We start from the raw sequence: 17,283 nt of genomic DNA, 5'->3' as shown, positions 1-17,283 counted from the left end.
TAGTCATCATATCATGCTGCTAAATCTCCATTGAATAGACCCCTCCTGAGATTCATTATTAAAAAAAAATTATCTTAAATCTACCCTGAAACAGAAACAAACGCTCTTGGGTAACTTGTTCTTGAGATACCACATCGATTGTAGAGGGGAACGACATTCCTTATAATGGTGTGAAACCTTGTTCTCCTCTCCGTAATAGACACATTTTAAAATCGTGAGACTAACGACCGATGGACAATATCTGTTAGCGGTGAGTTTGGAATGTTAGAGTGTTTGTCTCTATGTGTTTCATGGATTCTATGGAGTACATAAATACCACATTTGAGTAGAAGAAGATTCATACTACAACCACAATGATTTTGCTTCTAGAACAAACGTATTCTCCATATTTCTATAAGCATATAGCATAGGATGTCAAATATGAGCAAGTTAGGTCGACGTGCAGAGCTGATCTTGCTCAAAATTATGTGGTTTTGTTCCGCATGCAAGATGACGCACACCCCAAACTTAGAAGATTGCAAAGGTATTTGTATTAAGCTTATAAACTGCGCCAAATTATAATATATTTGTATATACGAACAACTCATACAAATACAAAAATGAACTGAAGAAGGGGAAAAAAAGAAGAAATAACTCAAAGCATGCTTCCTTTCTTTAACACTCTTTTCCACATCCATGTGATAAGACTGATAAGAAAATTCAATCTTTAGTAAAAGAAAAAAGAAGGGGGGGGGTTAAAATTTAAGCATGGAAAACAAGGGTTGGGCCACATGATGATACGGGGGATTGAATAATTTATCCCACTTTAAAAGAAAGATGTTAAGGGGCAGTCCCATCATTATACCAATTCCCTCACTGAGCTTTCCAATCATGTCCCCGATTCATGTACTTGTTCTCACTGTTCAGACCTTCTGTTCCTCAACCTTTCTGTCCCATCTCACACCAATATTCCAAAAACTCCCTGTGGGGACTCGTTTTTTCCCCCCTCTAAGCTTAATTAACAAACAAAACAAATCTCCTTGCTTTATACCCTGTACAGGTAATTTAAGCATATCACTCTGTTGAATATTAGGGTAAAAACAAACAAGACAAAAAAATTCGAAAAGGGTTTTGGTGGATCCATCGGTCGTAGTTTAAAAGTTTATTCTTCAGACCCAATATCCAACGATGATGATTAAATCACGTGTGTACTGGTATAAAGTTTTGATTTTTTTTTTTGAAGATTTTGTGCACCCATATAATTTACTGGAGGAGGAAAAAAGAAAATAAAATGTTGAATATATGGCGGAGAGGGAGTTGATTTAATGATCTTCCTTGTGGGTTGGTTTGTTTAATAAAAACCTCTCTTGCTACCAGTTGGCGGTTCCTGAAATGAATGGTTGTTGTCTTCAGCTGCCCAATCGAAGAGATTATTGAATGCAACGACGTCGTCCAAGCCGCCTGATCCTTGGGTTTGGTGTAATTTTTGGGGTTGAGTGAACAAGAGATGTGAAGGGTCGGTCTGTAATTCCTCCAAATCTGCAAAAAAATCATCACTTTGATTGTCATGGATAGCCATTGCCATTGCCACCCTATATGGAAACCCTTCACTCAGTTGATCTCCTTCAGCTTCTGTTCCAAAGGGTTTCTCAATCTCCTCAGGAGGCTCTTGCTTGACATGATTGGAGGTTGCTGAGGATCTTGCTCCATTATTGTCATTGTTGTTTGGATGTTGGTTGTTCTTTTGTGGTCCCTCTTGAGCTGTTGTTGGCTTTTGAGGGAGAGATGCGGAGGAAAGTCTTGAGGAATTGGGCGTGTTGTTTTTTGATTGTTGGGACCTTGAAGAGCCTGCTAGAGCATTTCTTTGAGTTGGCCATGGATGGTTGTGCTCAGATGTGTATGTAATCACCAACATGTTGGGATCTGTTCTACTTCTTTCCACTTGTTTTCTGGCTGAACAACCCTTTGAGCTGCTGCATCTATAATACCCCCTGAATCGTTCAAAATTATGAGAACACTATTATACTATCAATCAACTTAATCACTATCAACTAATTGAGTTGTACTAATTTGTTAAAAGTCGAACGAAATGAATACGACTAATCTTAAGCATTAGCACGACTCCTTTCGGATCCTCGGAACAGAGCCAACCACATATTAATTGAGGAAAAGTTGAAGAAAGTAAATGAATGTGATTCCCAAGAAAACAAAGGTAACTAACATTCAACATAAATTAAGAGGGCAAATATGGGGAAAAGAAGGTTAAAACTGAAAAGTAACTTGGTATTGCTAAGTTTAGAGATGGAATTGATGAAGAGAAGTGAGACATAATATGAAACATAAATTTAAAAAAAGAAAAAAAAGAAAAAAAAGGAGATACCTAGGATATGGAGAACCTTTGATTGGTTTCTGACCATATTTCCTCCAAGCCCACAGATCAGAAGGAATAACTTCCCCATTAGGTCGGCTAGTGGCAGCCACTGGAGCAGGAACACAAACCACCTTCCTTGCTTGGCTCTTCCTAAACAAAATTAAAGACACAACAAACAACGCCTCAAAACCTCATCATCGTCATCATTTTTCTTTTTGTTTGGGGGATTGCGATTTGTGTAAGGGGAGGGGGAGGGGGAGGGGGGGGAGAAGCAACTGAAAGGGACTGCATATACAGAAAAGAGGACCAAATTCACACAAACAACAGTTCGCAGGTGGGTTTTGGGAGCATCCAAAATAAAAATAAAAATTAAAAAAAAAAAAAAAAAAAAAGTTGGCCTCTGAAAGCAACTATACAATGAAAGCCAAGGCTGTAGTAGCATTCTCACCCTTCATTACAACTACCCTTCTAAATTTCCCATCAAAACATTATATATATGTACACACAACTTATTCTCAACCCTCCACACTCTGCAACCAATCTAATAAATTAAACCCTTTTTTTTTGGGATAAATTAAAGCTAAACCCTATTTTTCTTAGCTTCCATTCTCATCAAAATGTAGAGTAGTTTTAATAGCTGAAATGGTTTAGAGTAAATTACCTTCGCTTGATTCCAGGTGGGTTTGTAGGAGAAGAGATCTGAAGGGCGGAGGGGTGAAGCTCAGAATTAATAGGAGGAACCAATGGGGAATTGCAATTGGGAATTAACAAAGGGGATTCACAAGGAGATGCTGAAATTGGGAATTTGTTTGGAATTGTTGGTGGCGGTGGAGAGATCTGAAGCATGCGAGAGAAGATATTGGAAGGCCTTTTCATAACCTCATCTTCACCAACAAAAACACTTCCACCGCATCCACTTTTGTCCTCTAAATTGCCACCACCATTCAAAAAACCTGGAATATTATTATTATTATTATTATTATTATTATTAGCTGAAGAAGAAGAAGAAGAAGAAGAAGAAGAAGAATTGCAATTATTACCACAAATATCCAGCTCTTGAAAAAGAGGATCTCTCATGGGCGCAGCAGCGCAAAATGGATCCCCAAAACTGTATTGTTGATGGTCTCTTGCAGCAGCTTGGTCTTGTAATTGTGAAGAAGAAGACGAAGAAGAGGAAGAAGAAGAAGAGAAATTCATGGGCATTTCGGATGAAAATATCCAGTCGGATGAAAAGGGGTCTTCTGTTTTGCAACCAAAATTGGTTCTTGATCCTCTCACAATATCAGTCAAGTCACCTTGCAAATTCTCCATCTCAAACAAGCTACACATACTTCTCTCAATCCCACTCTACAACAAAATCATCAACACCCAACACCCAAACCCTCAGTTTTTCTCTCTGGGGTTTGATTTTGTTCTTCCTCTCTTGTATAGGCAGTAAGCTAAGAAGAGCTGCTGCTGATTTTGGTTATTAGGGAAGCATAAAAGGCACACAGAAGAAAACAGGCTTTAAAGGCCATTTTTATGGCTCTAAAACAAACAAAAATTGAGACTTGAAAGCTTTTGGAGAGAGAGCCAGAGAGAGATAGAGAGAGAGAGAAAGTCGCTGACTTTTAACACAAATTATAGCTCTTCTATTCTACATAGAGGAGAGTGGAGGAAACAATTTAAACTTAAGAAATAAAGGTGGCAGAACAAAACATATTTAATTATATCTTTTCATGGATTTACTTTAATCACCAAGATGGACTTATTTAATTACAAAAGGGAATTCAGCTGCGTGTGGACTCATATAATCACTGGGTCAAACCTCAATAATCTTTAATTAAGAATCATTAACTTTTTTAATCTCTCTCTCTCATCTTACACGCAAACCCTTAATTCAAGTTGCTTTTTTATAACTAAGTGAGCTGTGTTGAGAAGGGCAATTCTCCCGAAACGGTTCGTTTTATGTCCTTTTTGTGTTTTACCCTTTTATACCCGTTTGAATGGTGGATGTTTGATACCTATTTTTTCGATCAAGGAATAGATCTTATAAGAATGCGATTTCGACAGCGTTGTTGAAAAATAAAGAACCAAAACGTACCATTATTTTACAAGAGTCGTTCTACCACCAACTCGATCGTTCATGTGCTCGAGCAAATGGGAGGAAAATAGTTCTTGTGGATGCACCCAAATCAAAATGGGTTGACATGTGTGTCCCATAGAGACGTAGATTTTGAAAATTTGAACAAACTACTGCATCCTTTGCACTAGAACTGTTTCACTGTAATTCCCCACTTGCCATCTTTCTTTTTAAACCGATGTAGTTAGTTTAAGGTTTAGGGTTTTATAAGCAATAATGTCGGGTGGATTAAGGACAAAGAAAAAAGATTAATAAAGAAATAAAAGCAAATGGATAGCTATGATATGATTCAGAAGTATATAATAATAATCTTTTTAAGATCACATTTGATTGAACATTACAAGAGATTTTTTGCATTAAAAGACACAAATTTCTCTCTCTCTCTCTCTCTCTCTCTCTAAAAGTGGAGAGAAAGAGAAAGGAATTGGTTGGCTTTGGGGTTTGGGAGATGGAATTTTCAAAGTGCCAATCATCATTTACGGAATCACACACCACAACCAACCAACCTGTATTCTTTGATGAGACATTTTGAGAATCTCTGATATCATGAGAGGGTTTTGTTTTTGGAACATCCTTCGATCGCTCTCTCTTCTTCTTCTATAATAAAATTCCCATAAAAATTTGATATTAATTATGTACCATGTCTAGTGTTCGTGCCATTAACGATATCAACAAGTATCATTTATCTTAATCTTCATTCTAGTTTCTTAATATTCTCCTTCATGTCACAACAACAGTGTTGTGATATCAAGAGATTCAAAATTTGAATCTTCTTTATACCTATGATATTACGTCCCTTGTAAACGTGAACGTGGCATGTCTTATTTTGATTTTCGAGTTGCCTTTCATGTTGATTTTCGAGTCCTCTTCAACCGAGAATTGAATCTCCCTACTTTGAAATGTTGTTAACGAACAAACTAGAAGTAAGGATTTTATGAAGGGTTCTATTTATTTATTTTTTTTTTTATTATTATTACGTGTCTTCCTCATTTAAAACCTTATGATATTGCCATGTGAGGCAAGCTCCTTTACATGAATATAATAATCATAACCATAGAGTTCTCTCATTCATTATTATTTCAAGAATTCCTTCGTAATAGATGGCCTTTAAATTGCCAACTTTCACCGCAAATTATTGGCATCACGATTGGAATAAATTTATTGTTCTAAAATAAATTATATAAAATAAGATGCCTGCAACCTCATCAACTTGTTTATAATTATTTAATTTCCACATGGCATTGCGGGTGTTGTGACACGTGGCCACTACTTTTAAAATACACATCGCCATATTTATAAATTATTAAATATCTTGAAGATCAAGTACATATTATGGAATATTATTTTCCTACGTGGGAAGATGGAATTTTGTGATAGGTGGATAAATTAAAGAAATAATTGCCTCCTACAACAAGAACTTTTGGTTTCTAATTTTTCATTTTAAAAAATCAAATCTTGAGATCCTATATTTTAATTCTTTTTTTGTATGGTCATTGTTAATTTTAGTACAGATCTCAAAAATCAATTAAGAGTAATTAACCTAATCCAAACACAGCCCATTTGCATTAATAATTTAAATAATGACCAAGAATTTTGTCTGTATATGGGTTACTAGTCTACACGTAAAATATAATAACTAATTGATAAGTTTGTGGTCGGTTAGGGACAACGACCCTCCACATACCTTTATATTGGTATGATATTGTCTATTTTAAATATAAATTCTCGCGATATTATTCACCTCGAGTATAAACATGGGTGACTTTATTTTTTATTTCGGTTATTACGGTTAGAGACAACAACCTTCCACATTTCTTCACATTGTATGATAGTCCATTTGGATATAAGCTTTCATGATTTTGTTTGAAATGAAGATCCCGTCTCTTTCAATGGAAGAATTATTTAATACAACGGGTATAATTTGGTTGCCCTATGAAAATTTGAAATTCATACGTCCTTAATAACCATCACATATAAATTTGACATATGATTGTACCACGATATGGGATCGTATAATTTTTCTAATGATTTAAAAGATATGATAGGTTGGTTGAAGCAATGAAGCATGCAAGAACATACGGCATGTCCAAATCCGACCAAATTGAATGGAGTGAAAATATCAGATTTATGTTTGTAATGAAATCAATCAGACAACAAAATCAATGATCGATGTACTGCTCCGTGTAGCTGCGTTGCAGGGATTTTTCCCAACTTTGATGATGATATAGGCATTTAGATTTCTGGGTTTTGGTTACGAAGTTTGATCAAGTAAAAATCAATACAATGGCTTAGAAATTATACAAAGGAGGGTTGAGATTTGCGTAATTCATGTCTGAAATCATATTTCGTAGATTGCAAGAGATGGTGTTCTTTTTTTAACGTAAGCATGTAGTTAGATCCCTTTTTTGTGCTCATTTCAAGATTAGTACGTGTGAGATAGTGAGATGATGAGCGTAAAAGGTCGAAATATATCATCTTTGTTGAGTTTAAAAGAGTGGTCAAAAGGGTTATGCTCATCGTAAGGAAGAACAATCTACAACAAGCAGAAGCGATCCGTCGTTCAGTGGCACAACTTCCTTGAAATGTTTCTTGTACCCCATAGGCTTCAACGATGTCTTTAGAAGACCTATAATAAATGGAATTAGGGACATGTGTGCCTAGAGCCAAAATGGAGGGTAATCATAATGTTGGTTTTATACATAAAGGGGGCCTAACCACTTTTTGAGGTCCAAAAACAGCTCTTTCTAATCAAGTTCATCAACTCGAGATGAAGCTAAGATTAGGCAACCAAATCAAAGGGTGTTTGGCCAAGAACCTTTCTTTAGCAATTCCATTCATATTATATATCAAATTAATTTGGACTCTGTGGCCTTGCTAGCTACTATAGCATGACCCAACTTGTGTTTCTAGGCACAACTCTCAACTTGATGTGCAAATCACCCACATGGCCCCATTTCAACATACACTCTTTACCATGTTTAGTCAACCCCAAAAGAATAGTTAATATAATTGAATGGAATAGCGGATGAAGATGGGCATATATGATGGTATGAACAAAACCTCAAAGTTGTCTCTTTACAGCCAAAACATGTTTTGTTTTGTGGAAGAAGGGCTCGGTAGAGTGGGGTGGGGTACACAAAGAGCAGGATAGATGAATAGAGTGCAGGGAAGTGGCACTAGACCAGGGCAACCCATGAAGCATTTTCCTCAACATGACCTCTTCCTTCAATTTTGGCTTTAACTTTTTTCCTTTTACATGCTTGGGCTTGGTTTTGTCTGCCCTTTCGCTTTTCATGGCATTATATGCATGAATATTATATGCAAAAAACATAGATATATATGATGTTTCAATTGTGCTTCTCTTTTGTTGGGCATCACTCCCTTTATACAATTCTTTGCTTTTTGCATGATACGATATAGGGATTGATGCAAAGTGGTGTTTCGTGATGTTGACAAACCTCTAATTCCTTTCCTTTTCATTTTCTTCATCAAATACTCTTCTTTTATTTGTTCTTCCAAAAGGGATGACTGTTATACTCTCAAACACTTGTGAGTGGATGGATACACCAATGCATAGTCAGGGAAGGATATCATTTCCATCGTATAGGTTTATATATAATAGCCAAAATTAGTGGTTTAGGTGCCCCCAGATAATTGAGATATTTGTATCTATTGCAATTAGTGGGCGTTAAACCATCATTGAATCTAAAAAAGAAAGTGGATGATAAAACACTACAACCGCATGAAATTATAAAATTAAAAATATAACCGTTTTCATAGATAAAAGTCGCCCATTTCTACGGGATAAAGTAAAAAGGTAAAAGCTTTCCCCGTCTTTTTAACTTTGACCATATCACATCCATCTCTTCACTGTGATTGGTAGCTGTATAAAATGTTACCAAATCTTGTTTTGCTTAACAATCTCACACCTTTTTCTTTTAATATTGTTTTTAGAAGATTTTTAAGCATACCCTTAACTGCCAAGTAGCCATTATCTTACTTTGCTTTGACATGGGATGAAATGTCAAGCTTTTTCCTTCCTTTTAGGGATATGTTAGATCTCACACCCTTATCTTTATCTTATCTATCACATATCAAAAGATGGAACCATTTGAATATCAATTCTTTGCCATAGAAAATGAAATAAACTCTAAAACAATTTTTTATGTTCTACTCGATTCCAGTTCTTCGAATGTGTGATTAACAAGTAATATAATGAGACTGTTGACTTTGACAGTTTCGGTGATTCTGTCGAACGAGGTGACGGGTCGGGGCGTTCCGAGACTTCCAGATGAGTTGGCAAATGGTTAGGAAAACTTGTTTGAATAGGGTGCGGTGGAGAATTTGGTGTGGCCAGGAAAGAGGTGAGAGGGTCAAACAGAGAGCCAGAACGTAGGAATATGTTATGGAAATAACCCAACAATTTGCATATTCAGAAAATGAATGTACCAAGTAGAGTTGTAACAGACGGTCTCTTGGTCTTGTTAGGCTTTTTCCTCATCTCAGCTGCAAGTAAAGATTGAAGCATTACTTTAAGAAATCACAAGTGATTCATTCATGTATCCCTTCTAAACTCGGTATATAGTTATAACATATGAAAACGAATTATTTATACTTAAACAATTGGTAGCAGCTGCATGGGCTGCAGCAGCAAGGAGTCGTAAATGCATGCTATATCATCCATCCAGTTGTTAGAAGGTGTCTTTTAGGCTGGCCTGCAAAGACACTAAGAACTCAGCTCTCCATTTCCAGATGAAGCAGAGGAAATTATGAGGCTTGATGTCTCTAAAAAGCAGAGGAAATTCCTATTCCTTAAACAAATTCATAAATGATATTTGATCAGCAGTTCCTATAAAGTGAAAAATACATTACAAAAGAACTTATTTTAAGCAACCTATCTAGTTAAGGAACACAAATGGAGAGAAAGGATTAGAGTGGGATGGAAAAGACGCATTGTCTTTATATCTCTATTCGTTGCTGTAAGTGGTAATAACAAATCGAGTGGCGCAATTCAGCTGCAATTGTTCCATGGTCCGCACGATTACCAGCTAAAATGGTTCCAATTTGGGGTTAATGAAAATTGTAACTTGGCGCCACTCACAGTGTCGTTGAAATCGAAGCTGGTGTCTGCTGAAGTCTACTTTCGGCTACCGCCACCGGCATTGGAGTTGATTAGCGTAGACGACACAATAGAAAGGTATTGACACGTCTCACTTACTTAGGGTCGAGGCCGGCGACGGCCACGTCGACTCCGGTGAAGGCAGTCGATGATTGGGTCTTCCAATCTCCACCGCCCACGTGTCTGGTTGATTGACCCAAATTTTCCTTTCCCCTCCTCTGAAACCGCATTCCATTTTCGACCAACTGACTCGACCGGCCACGTCGATTGCAAACGGCTCTCCAAATGTTTTGACTTTTTCTAAAAAATAACTATTTATAAACTCAGCGTTTAATTTTAAAATATATTTTAATTTTCATAAACACTTATTAAATTATAAAATTGTTAGAATGTATATACCATATAACGTCTTTAGTTATCCTTATAACACAAAAATTGTTGAGTAAAAAGTAAATATTTAATCTACGCAAGTGTCTTGGCCGCAACAAAATCATTTCATTTTAACAAACTTTTATTTTAAAAATAATATTACAACTTTAAAAAAATACAAGACAAAAAGTAGAGTTTATATATATATATACATACACACACGAAAAATAAATATGAAAATAGCATCTAAAAATAAACGCTTTCTTAAAATAATAAATACATAAAATAATGATGTAGAAGTTGAGAAGTGTAAGAATGTGATGAACGAGCACTTATTTTAATGCATTATAAAGGGATAAGACAATTGATGTCTATTTTTCTTTTTAAAATCTAATTTTTATTTGTAGTTAATATATATAATCATAGTTTGCGATTTTTTTGTTTTTAAAAAAAGACGAGATAGGCAATGGGGTAATTAAGCAGGAATAAAAACTATATTTTTGGGGGTTTCCACATAATAAATAGGAAATAAAAACAAGATAATGGGATTCTACATAGCTAGCTAAGCACAATTAAATCGCTAATTTAATTACATCAAAAGCACGTACGATTAATTAATTTGATGGGATTAATAGGTTGGATGGAATTGTGTTCACGAAGCCGAGTGATCCAAGAAGAGCATGGGTTGATCCTCTTGGGCATGGGCATGTCGTTGGTGCTTCTTCAGAGGAGCCAAGGCGGATTTCTTACGCTTCTTCTTCTCGTAAGCGATTCCTCTGGCTTTAGCCTGCGAGTCTCTAACTTCCCTTAAGTAGAGCCTGACGGCTCGGCTGCCAAAGGGGTTGGTCTCCGGGTGGCCACCATTCTCCTCAAAGGCAGCGCGGAGGCGGCCGATGAGTGCGTCGAGGCTGCCCCAGGCCTGTCGAAGTGGGCAGGGGCAGGGCACAGGTGGGTGTGGGTGGCCGAAGAACGGGCAGCAAGAGGTGTGGACCTTGGTCTTTCCGAACTGGTCCAGGTAGCGGAGGAACTCCAGAATATGAGCTCCGCTGCAGCGCGAGAGTGTGAGTGGAGGGCGGTGGTTCTTTAGGTACTGCCCGAAGGTGTTCCAGTCTCGCCGCTTCTGTGACTCGTACCTGCGTTGGTTACATTTAAAAGTCCAACTTGAATTAGTAATAAAAAAATAAATTGGTGTATAATTTGCAGAAAAGCAATGAGAAGCAAGCACCTGCTGGGTGCAGGTGGGTGTGGAGATGGAACCAAGAGAGGATACGGGAGGTGGTTGTCGGAGGAAGCTTCCAAAGCCAACATGATCGGGTATTGATATAGAAGTGTATAGATAATACGAAGTGAAAATGGAGAAAGAGGGTAGGAGGGGAGGTAGGGGGAGAGGAAGCGGGTGTGGGCAGAGAGAAGGAAGGGAGGAACAATGAGGTGGGAAGAAGGGAGAGTGGGAGTGGAAGAATATATAAAGGGGAAGAGAGGGAGAGAGAGATGGTGAGCGACAGAGAGGGCCTATGGAACAAAACCAAGCAAGTGATGACAATTTGAATATATCATTTCCAAACCTCATTACTAACTTGAGTATTCCAGAAACTTTATTATTTTTCTTAATTTATTTTCTCCCAAACCACTCACTCAGATTCTATTCTAATCTCTCTCAAATCACATCTCTTTTTCTTACTTTTACTTTTACTTTTGTGCATTCACACCTCTCACTTTCTAATGCCTTATCTTAATTTTCCTTTTTTTTTTTTTTTTTTTTTTTTTTTTTTTTTTTTTTTTTTTTTTTTTTTAATTTCCATCCAATCCTCCCAATTTCAAATAAATGAATAAAATAAACATCCTATTACATTTTCACTGGTTATTCCATCTCAATGTTTTAGAAAATAATTAAAACATTTTTTTTGGGACGAATGATTGAAATAGGTGACGAAGTGTAAATTTGTTGATAAATAATAAAATTAGGCTTTTATTTTTTGGAAGATGTATCATGCCGCTGGAGCCTGGAAAGAGGAGAGATATTCTAAGAGGAATTCCCGAAAAAGATAAGCAGAAGCAGACGAGTTGGAGATGGAAATTTGGAAGGGGAGATTGGGAAATTTGGGGCAGAATAAGGCGTAAAAAACACCATTTTTCGCCGGTGGGATGGAAAGTTTTCATCTGCCGTGGGATCGTGGTGGATGTGACTACTAAGCTTTCCGTGGCAGTTCGATGGGACGGGAATGGCTCCAAAATTTCGCGTAAATCCCCAACTACAGGTCACATCACTTCAATTTCTTACTCACTTTACTGTTCATTGCGTATTTCCAAATCAATTAATTACCCAACCAATACAATTTCCCCCACACCCTAATTTTTCTATCAAATGATGTCAATTCCAGTTATATTCTTACATTTTCTATATATATAGTAATACATGGTGTGTTCTGTAACGTGAGGAAGAAGCAGTAATCGTAGTTCTTGAGAAAAGTGCCATAGTTAGAACACAAGCTATGAATGTGGCCCAGATACTTGAACATCTTGACACACAGTGGTACTATATAGTACTAGACAATGGTCTTTTCTTCTGCAACAACATCAGAATTTACCGATAAATGAAGTTTTCAATAATAAATGTTGGCTGTAAGAGGTGGGGGTGGGTTAGCAAGAGCCAGGAGATGGCAAAAATGAGGAGAGATGGAAAATGAAGCTTAAAGGTAGAAGAAAAAAGACAGAATAGGGTGATGGAGCGGAGGCTTACTTTTAAAAAAAAAAAAAAAAAATTGTTTATGGGGTTGGCAGAGTGTTGTTTGTCTGCCTCTTTTGTAGTTTGGCGCCCAAGATGGGGTAAATACAGGCAATGTTAGGTCTTTTCTGTATGTCAAATCTTCCGGTCCTTTCGTATTTCCCTTTCCACCACTGCTTTAGATTTCATCAATCATCCAAATCCACCTCCTTCTCACCATTTATTGGATCCCTCAATTCGCTTCTTTTCTTTTCCTCTTTTTAAGTTGATTTGTTTTTTGACCTTTTTGTTTAGAGTGTTCGTCTTTTTAACAAAAACACATAATGGTTGTCTGAGAGATGTGATTTCTGGACCTGTTTTTGGATTTATACAAAAATAAGTGCAGAGAGATATTTCAGAGTTTTTTTTATAATTTGTTCTGTAGGAGGGACTGATTTTGTTTTTAGAATAATTGAAGGTGATGTGATTTGAAAGCCATGCACCTGTGCTTTGTGATTTCAAATTCTCTCAATATTTACAAGAAATACAATCACAGCCTATGAAACGTTTCTTTAAGACACAATAGAAACCTGTTTTCTTATTGAACACACGTCCACATGCCCAAAAATCATTAACTAAGAAACACAATTTACATAAATATATTTTAAAGCTATCATCCTCCCTCTGGCAGTCCGCCGCCTGTCTTTCCGCAGGATATGCTTTGGAGGAAGAACTTGGGTTCATGAAGAGAGTAGGAAGGATGGCAGAGGACAAAAATATAATTCATTGAAGATCTATCTGATTGGGTAAGACCAAAGCTCCCTAGCTTACCAGCAGCTCTAAGTTCCAAATCCAAAAATGTCCCATAAGAGGAAAAATGAACACCACTCATGACCTCTTGGCTTGATTAATGTATTTTGCCAGCATGAGCATGGTGGCTAGCTGCTTACCGAGTTAGTAAACCAAAATTAACCGATGTCACTCAATGCCCTGTCCTGTAACTTTCACTTCTTATTCAGAAGGTTTGCCAAGTTTCGCAGATCCTCAAATGCATGCATTGTTTCTGCATCGAAGCCTCCTGCAAACTGCACCCGGGAAAGGCAAATCAGCAAAACCATATGTCCGTTTTCCTGAAGAAAAATGCAGTGAGAACGAATGCTTACCTGATGAATTCTAAACGCATATCTCACTCCTTGAAGAAGCATGTAATCCATTGCGGGATCTTTCTCTGATGAACTCTTTGACTGAAGCTCCATTGCTACTCTCTTCATGTACATCTTAGCCAACTTCACCGAACCCAACTTTATCTACAACATACAGTTCAATTGAGGTTCGTTCAGATACACTTAGACTACGGTTGTTATTTAGAAATTATCCAGCAAAAATAAGGCAGCGTGTTCTTGAACCCAACTCTTAATCTACAACATTGAGCTCAAAAGTGCTCTTCTTCCTAAGGCATATGACATGTTATGAAGTTTTACCTTGCTTATGATCCCATTGTCGAGCATCCAATCTATGGGAATTTGGAACTCTTTGCAATTTCGCATCAATGATTCTCTCATCCGGAGAAGGTTGTAGCTACTACGCTCCATCCTGATTGCATAAAGACATTGTTTAGCCTAATTGACTCAAGGAAAACAAACCAAGTCAGGATATGGAAAGGAAGCTTTAGGTCCTTACTTCTCTGATAAAGTAACCATTTTCTTGAGAGCAATTTCACAAGGCAATCGGGGATCATCTTTGTAGGCGGAGATTTCACACTCCAATTTCTTTAGATCTCTGTACCCAAACGCTGCTTCTCGCAATGTGTCGGCCTTTCTCTCTGGCCAATCAAAGTGCTTCAGAACTGCCCTTTCATCCACCTTTGAGGATATTAATCGTCAGCAAAATACTCTACTCTTAAACAAAATGATTTATAGGATGTTCATAGAAATATCAACCTACAGCATGCATTCTTTTACTTGGTTCTCCTTTTAAGTTCAAATTCTTCCTATTATGTCTGAATCAGATGCACTAAATTTAAGAGAAATGAAGGAATACCAGAAAGCAAAGTTCATCATCAAGCCACTTCACAAATGCCACTACATCTTCAATCTTCAGATAAACTGCATTGTTGACCTCTCTTATCAGCGAATTTACAAACTCTCCCTGGGTCTCAATATCTGCCTTTATCTGTAAAAGTATGAAACATCATTTATGTCTTCTAGTAAGAGAACTACGATCAGAAAGGAAGATGATATGATCGAGAACTTACAGCAAGCAAATGGGATGAGCGATTCTCAATTTCCCCAATCATGCTGCTCCGGACATTTGAAACATCTGGAACATTGCATATGGCTCCATTGGAAGAATCTTTTCTAGAATCTCTCTTCATAAGTGAATGGTAGAATTCAACCACTTGTGGAGCTCGTTGTACCATTCCCGTGGAGCTCCTCGCAGCGAACTTTGGAAGAAGAGGAGGGGGTGGAGGAGGCGGCGGCAGAGGTGGTGGGACTCGACCTGTGTTTTCTTCTTTAGGTTCACTAGAAATGGAGCAGGAAGGCCTTGGAGGCGGATTCGGTATGCGCAGGGCTCGTTTCTCCACATCTAAAGAGGCAAAATTCCTGTTAGTTTCATGGTTATTTTCCAAAATATGAGGCCTTTGAATAACGCCCAAATCATATTTCTGAGAGGAAAGAGGATCTGCTTCTTTTTCCAACTCTTTTGCACACAGGAAGCCATCAGATTGCCTCCTCTTGTTTGGCTCCAATTCTTCAGGCCAGCATTTGGCTCCACTAATGGAGTGTCTTCTTCTGGGGCTTGTTTCTTCCTCTGTATCAACCCAATTTTTGCCTAAAAGACTATTATTATCCGAGCAGTCCAAGTTAGACAAGTCCTCATCAGTAATGGGCCATTTCTTCAACTTCTTAATTGCGTTTATTCTCTTTGCATTATTGTAATCCATGTGCTCCTTCTGGCTGGATAGTGATCCAACAGGTTCACTACTCCTCTCCATTGCCTGAGGGCTGGATGGGCTATCAGAATTTGCTGAGGGGCACGAGTTGCGAAGCTCACTCCTCAAACAGGAATTGACCCACCTAAGGTATGCAAGTTCCTCAACCTCATTTAATCTGCTCATCTGCAGACCTTCAACTTGCTTGCACAAATCTTCATTTGTGTGTCTCAGCAAAGATGCCTCTGCTTTAATCTTCGCAACAGCTTCGCTCTAGTAGTAATAACAAGCACAAAAAAAAAAAAAACATCAGGTACATGTTTTACATGTTCCGTAAACATTAAAAGAAAAAACTGTCCATCCAACACAAACATCACAATGTTACCTACCTCAGAATTCTTTGCTAGACAAGCGAGCTCAGATTCCACAGAAGAAAGCCTGCAAGCAAGATTCCTCTTCTGGAGCTGAAGTTCCTTATTCAAGCGTCTCAACTCAACAACTTCCACTTCCACGTTTAGAGGTGCAGTCTGCGGCTCTTCTGGCTTCTCGGTGATTGATGATGCAGCTACTAGTTGCTCGGACAGGGCTCTTCTATCTTCTTCCAAAAGACTAAATTTCTGAGTAAGACCCTCTAGTTCAGCTTTCTTTTCTTCAAGCTCCCTCTCGAGTTCAAAATTTCTAGTATTCCGCTGGAGTTCTGCAAGTTCGTTCTGAAGTTCGAATTCCCTCTGCTTGGATTCGTTAAGCAAACTTCTGAGTTGATCGAGCTCTACGAACAAATCTCGAGAAGATTGCCTGCGGTGGGTCTGATACGACTGTGGATGAACTTGAGCGGGATTTGGCGAACAGGTTAAATCCCCAATAAGCGAACGCTTGATGCGAGTATGAGAAGGAACAGACTTCTCCTTCTGATTTACCAAATTCGAGTTGGTGAGTGGCGCTTTCTTGGATTGAAGATTGGTCTGCGCCTTAGTTTTCTTGTCTGTGGAGAAACCTTTCACAATGTGCGAACCCCAGGAAGAAGCAGCTCTCAATTTGGAACCATTTCCACTGGCTCCTTTGGTATACTGATTTTGATCAGCAAACCTAGATGGTTTGCCTCTGTTTTCTGATGCGTTATCCTCCTTCATTCTGAATGAACCTTAAGAAACAAAGACGGAGACAAGAATGGTTCCGTTGGAGAAACAGCCAAGTGAAACTTCATGACAATTTCTCCAGTTCCATTGTCGGAAATACAAACATGAAATGCTTCGAACAGTGGAGGTGGAGCCAAAGGGACAGAGATTATTATTATTATGGCGGAGAAGAAAGGTTCGTGTGGGATAGACTAGTTGGGAGCTCCAAATCCGAGAAACATAGGGGAGGAGGGAGAAAGGAGTAAGATTGGGGGAGAAAGATGGCAGCTTTCTCTTTATGCCTTTAGTTTTGAAATTTTGAAATTTGAATTGTGTGTTGTGTTTGAGCATCCGTTGGGTAATATCGAGACCAGGGAGGGCAGAATGCAACGGTCATATTACTTCTCTGGGTTTGCACCTTCTTTATTAAATACTCCACATCCGTTTTGTAGTTGACTACCCATTGTTGCCTTACAAGGTTGACCTCAATCCAACTAACCCATGACCTAGTTCTCATCTTTGCTACTTTTTGGGCTATCAATATGTAGCTGAGGGCCCAACACAAATTGAAA

The 17,283-nt window shown here is 38.0% G+C and overlaps 4 protein-coding genes across 4 annotated transcripts; 1 reads left to right on the top strand and 3 right to left on the bottom strand.

Annotated features, from left to right (window-relative positions):
- Positions 1-1,101: 1,101 nt before the first annotated feature.
- Positions 1,102-3,988, bottom strand: LOC111497487 (probable WRKY transcription factor 14). Its single transcript, XM_023148293.1, has 4 exons — positions 3,391-3,988; positions 3,012-3,303; positions 2,360-2,500; positions 1,102-1,970 (listed from the first exon to the last, which is right to left on the bottom strand). Exons 1-4 carry the CDS (start codon positions 3,677-3,679, stop codon positions 1,331-1,333), a joined length of 1,362 nt encoding a protein of 453 aa, XP_023004061.1. The 5' UTR covers positions 3,680-3,988; the 3' UTR covers positions 1,102-1,330.
- Positions 3,989-10,489: 6,501 nt separating this feature from the next.
- On the bottom strand, positions 10,490-11,431 carry LOC111497493 (protein LIGHT-DEPENDENT SHORT HYPOCOTYLS 4-like). The gene is made up of 3 exons (XM_023148302.1): positions 11,420-11,431; positions 11,186-11,384; positions 10,490-11,093 (listed from the first exon to the last, which is right to left on the bottom strand). The coding sequence occupies exons 2-3, from the start codon at positions 11,266-11,268 to the stop codon at positions 10,613-10,615; spliced, it is 564 nt and encodes a 187-aa protein (XP_023004070.1). The 5' UTR covers positions 11,269-11,384; positions 11,420-11,431; the 3' UTR covers positions 10,490-10,612.
- Positions 11,432-11,912: 481 nt separating this feature from the next.
- Positions 11,913-13,498, top strand: LOC111497492. Its single transcript, XM_023148301.1, has 2 exons — positions 11,913-12,218; positions 13,356-13,498. The coding sequence occupies exons 1-2, from the start codon at positions 11,951-11,953 to the stop codon at positions 13,472-13,474; spliced, it is 387 nt and encodes a 128-aa protein (XP_023004069.1). The 5' UTR covers positions 11,913-11,950; the 3' UTR covers positions 13,475-13,498.
- On the bottom strand, positions 13,434-16,726 carry LOC111497484 (protein CHUP1, chloroplastic-like). Its single transcript, XM_023148290.1, has 7 exons — positions 15,986-16,726; positions 14,919-15,869; positions 14,705-14,836; positions 14,345-14,526; positions 14,146-14,257; positions 13,828-13,971; positions 13,434-13,749 (listed from the first exon to the last, which is right to left on the bottom strand). The coding sequence occupies exons 1-7, from the start codon at positions 16,724-16,726 to the stop codon at positions 13,669-13,671; spliced, it is 2,343 nt and encodes a 780-aa protein (XP_023004058.1). The 3' UTR covers positions 13,434-13,668.
- Positions 16,727-17,283: the final 557 nt, after the last annotated feature.

The sequence above is a fragment of the Cucurbita maxima genome, unplaced genomic scaffold (assembly GCF_002738345.1).
Source record: "Cucurbita maxima cultivar Rimu unplaced genomic scaffold, Cmax_1.0 Cma_Scf00023, whole genome shotgun sequence".
Taxonomy (NCBI): domain Eukaryota; kingdom Viridiplantae; phylum Streptophyta; class Magnoliopsida; order Cucurbitales; family Cucurbitaceae; genus Cucurbita; species Cucurbita maxima.
This window is presented reverse-complemented; position numbering and strand designations above follow the sequence as displayed.

Coding starts and splice junctions, on each gene's coding strand:
- LOC111497484 (XM_023148290.1), bottom strand. CDS start 16,726: ATGAAGGAGGATAACGCATCAGAAAACAGAGGCAAACCATCTAGGTTT. Junction 14,258..14,344: donor ATGGTTACTTTATCAGAGAA/GTAAGGACCTAA, acceptor TTATGCAATCAG/GATGGAGCGTAGTAGCTACA. Junction 13,972..14,145: donor ACAATGGGATCATAAGCAAG/GTAAAACTTCAT, acceptor TGTATGTTGTAG/ATAAAGTTGGGTTCGGTGAA.
- LOC111497487 (XM_023148293.1), bottom strand. CDS start 3,679: ATGTGTAGCTTGTTTGAGATGGAGAATTTGCAAGGTGACTTGACTGAT. Junction 3,304..3,390: donor TCAAGAGCTGGATATTTGTG/GTAATAATTGCA, acceptor ATAATATTCCAG/GTTTTTTGAATGGTGGTGGC. Junction 1,971..2,359: donor AAAGGTTCTCCATATCCTAG/GTATCTCCTTTT, acceptor TGAACGATTCAG/GGGGTATTATAGATGCAGCA.
- LOC111497493 (XM_023148302.1), bottom strand. CDS start 11,268: ATGTTGGCTTTGGAAGCTTCCTCCGACAACCACCTCCCGTATCCTCTC. Junction 11,094..11,185: donor CACCCACCTGCACCCAGCAG/GTGCTTGCTTCT, acceptor TAACCAACGCAG/GTACGAGTCACAGAAGCGGC.
- LOC111497492 (XM_023148301.1), top strand. CDS start 11,951: ATGCCGCTGGAGCCTGGAAAGAGGAGAGATATTCTAAGAGGAATTCCC. Junction 12,219..13,355: donor GCGTAAATCCCCAACTACAG/GTCACATCACTT, acceptor TCCCTCTGGCAG/TCCGCCGCCTGTCTTTCCGC.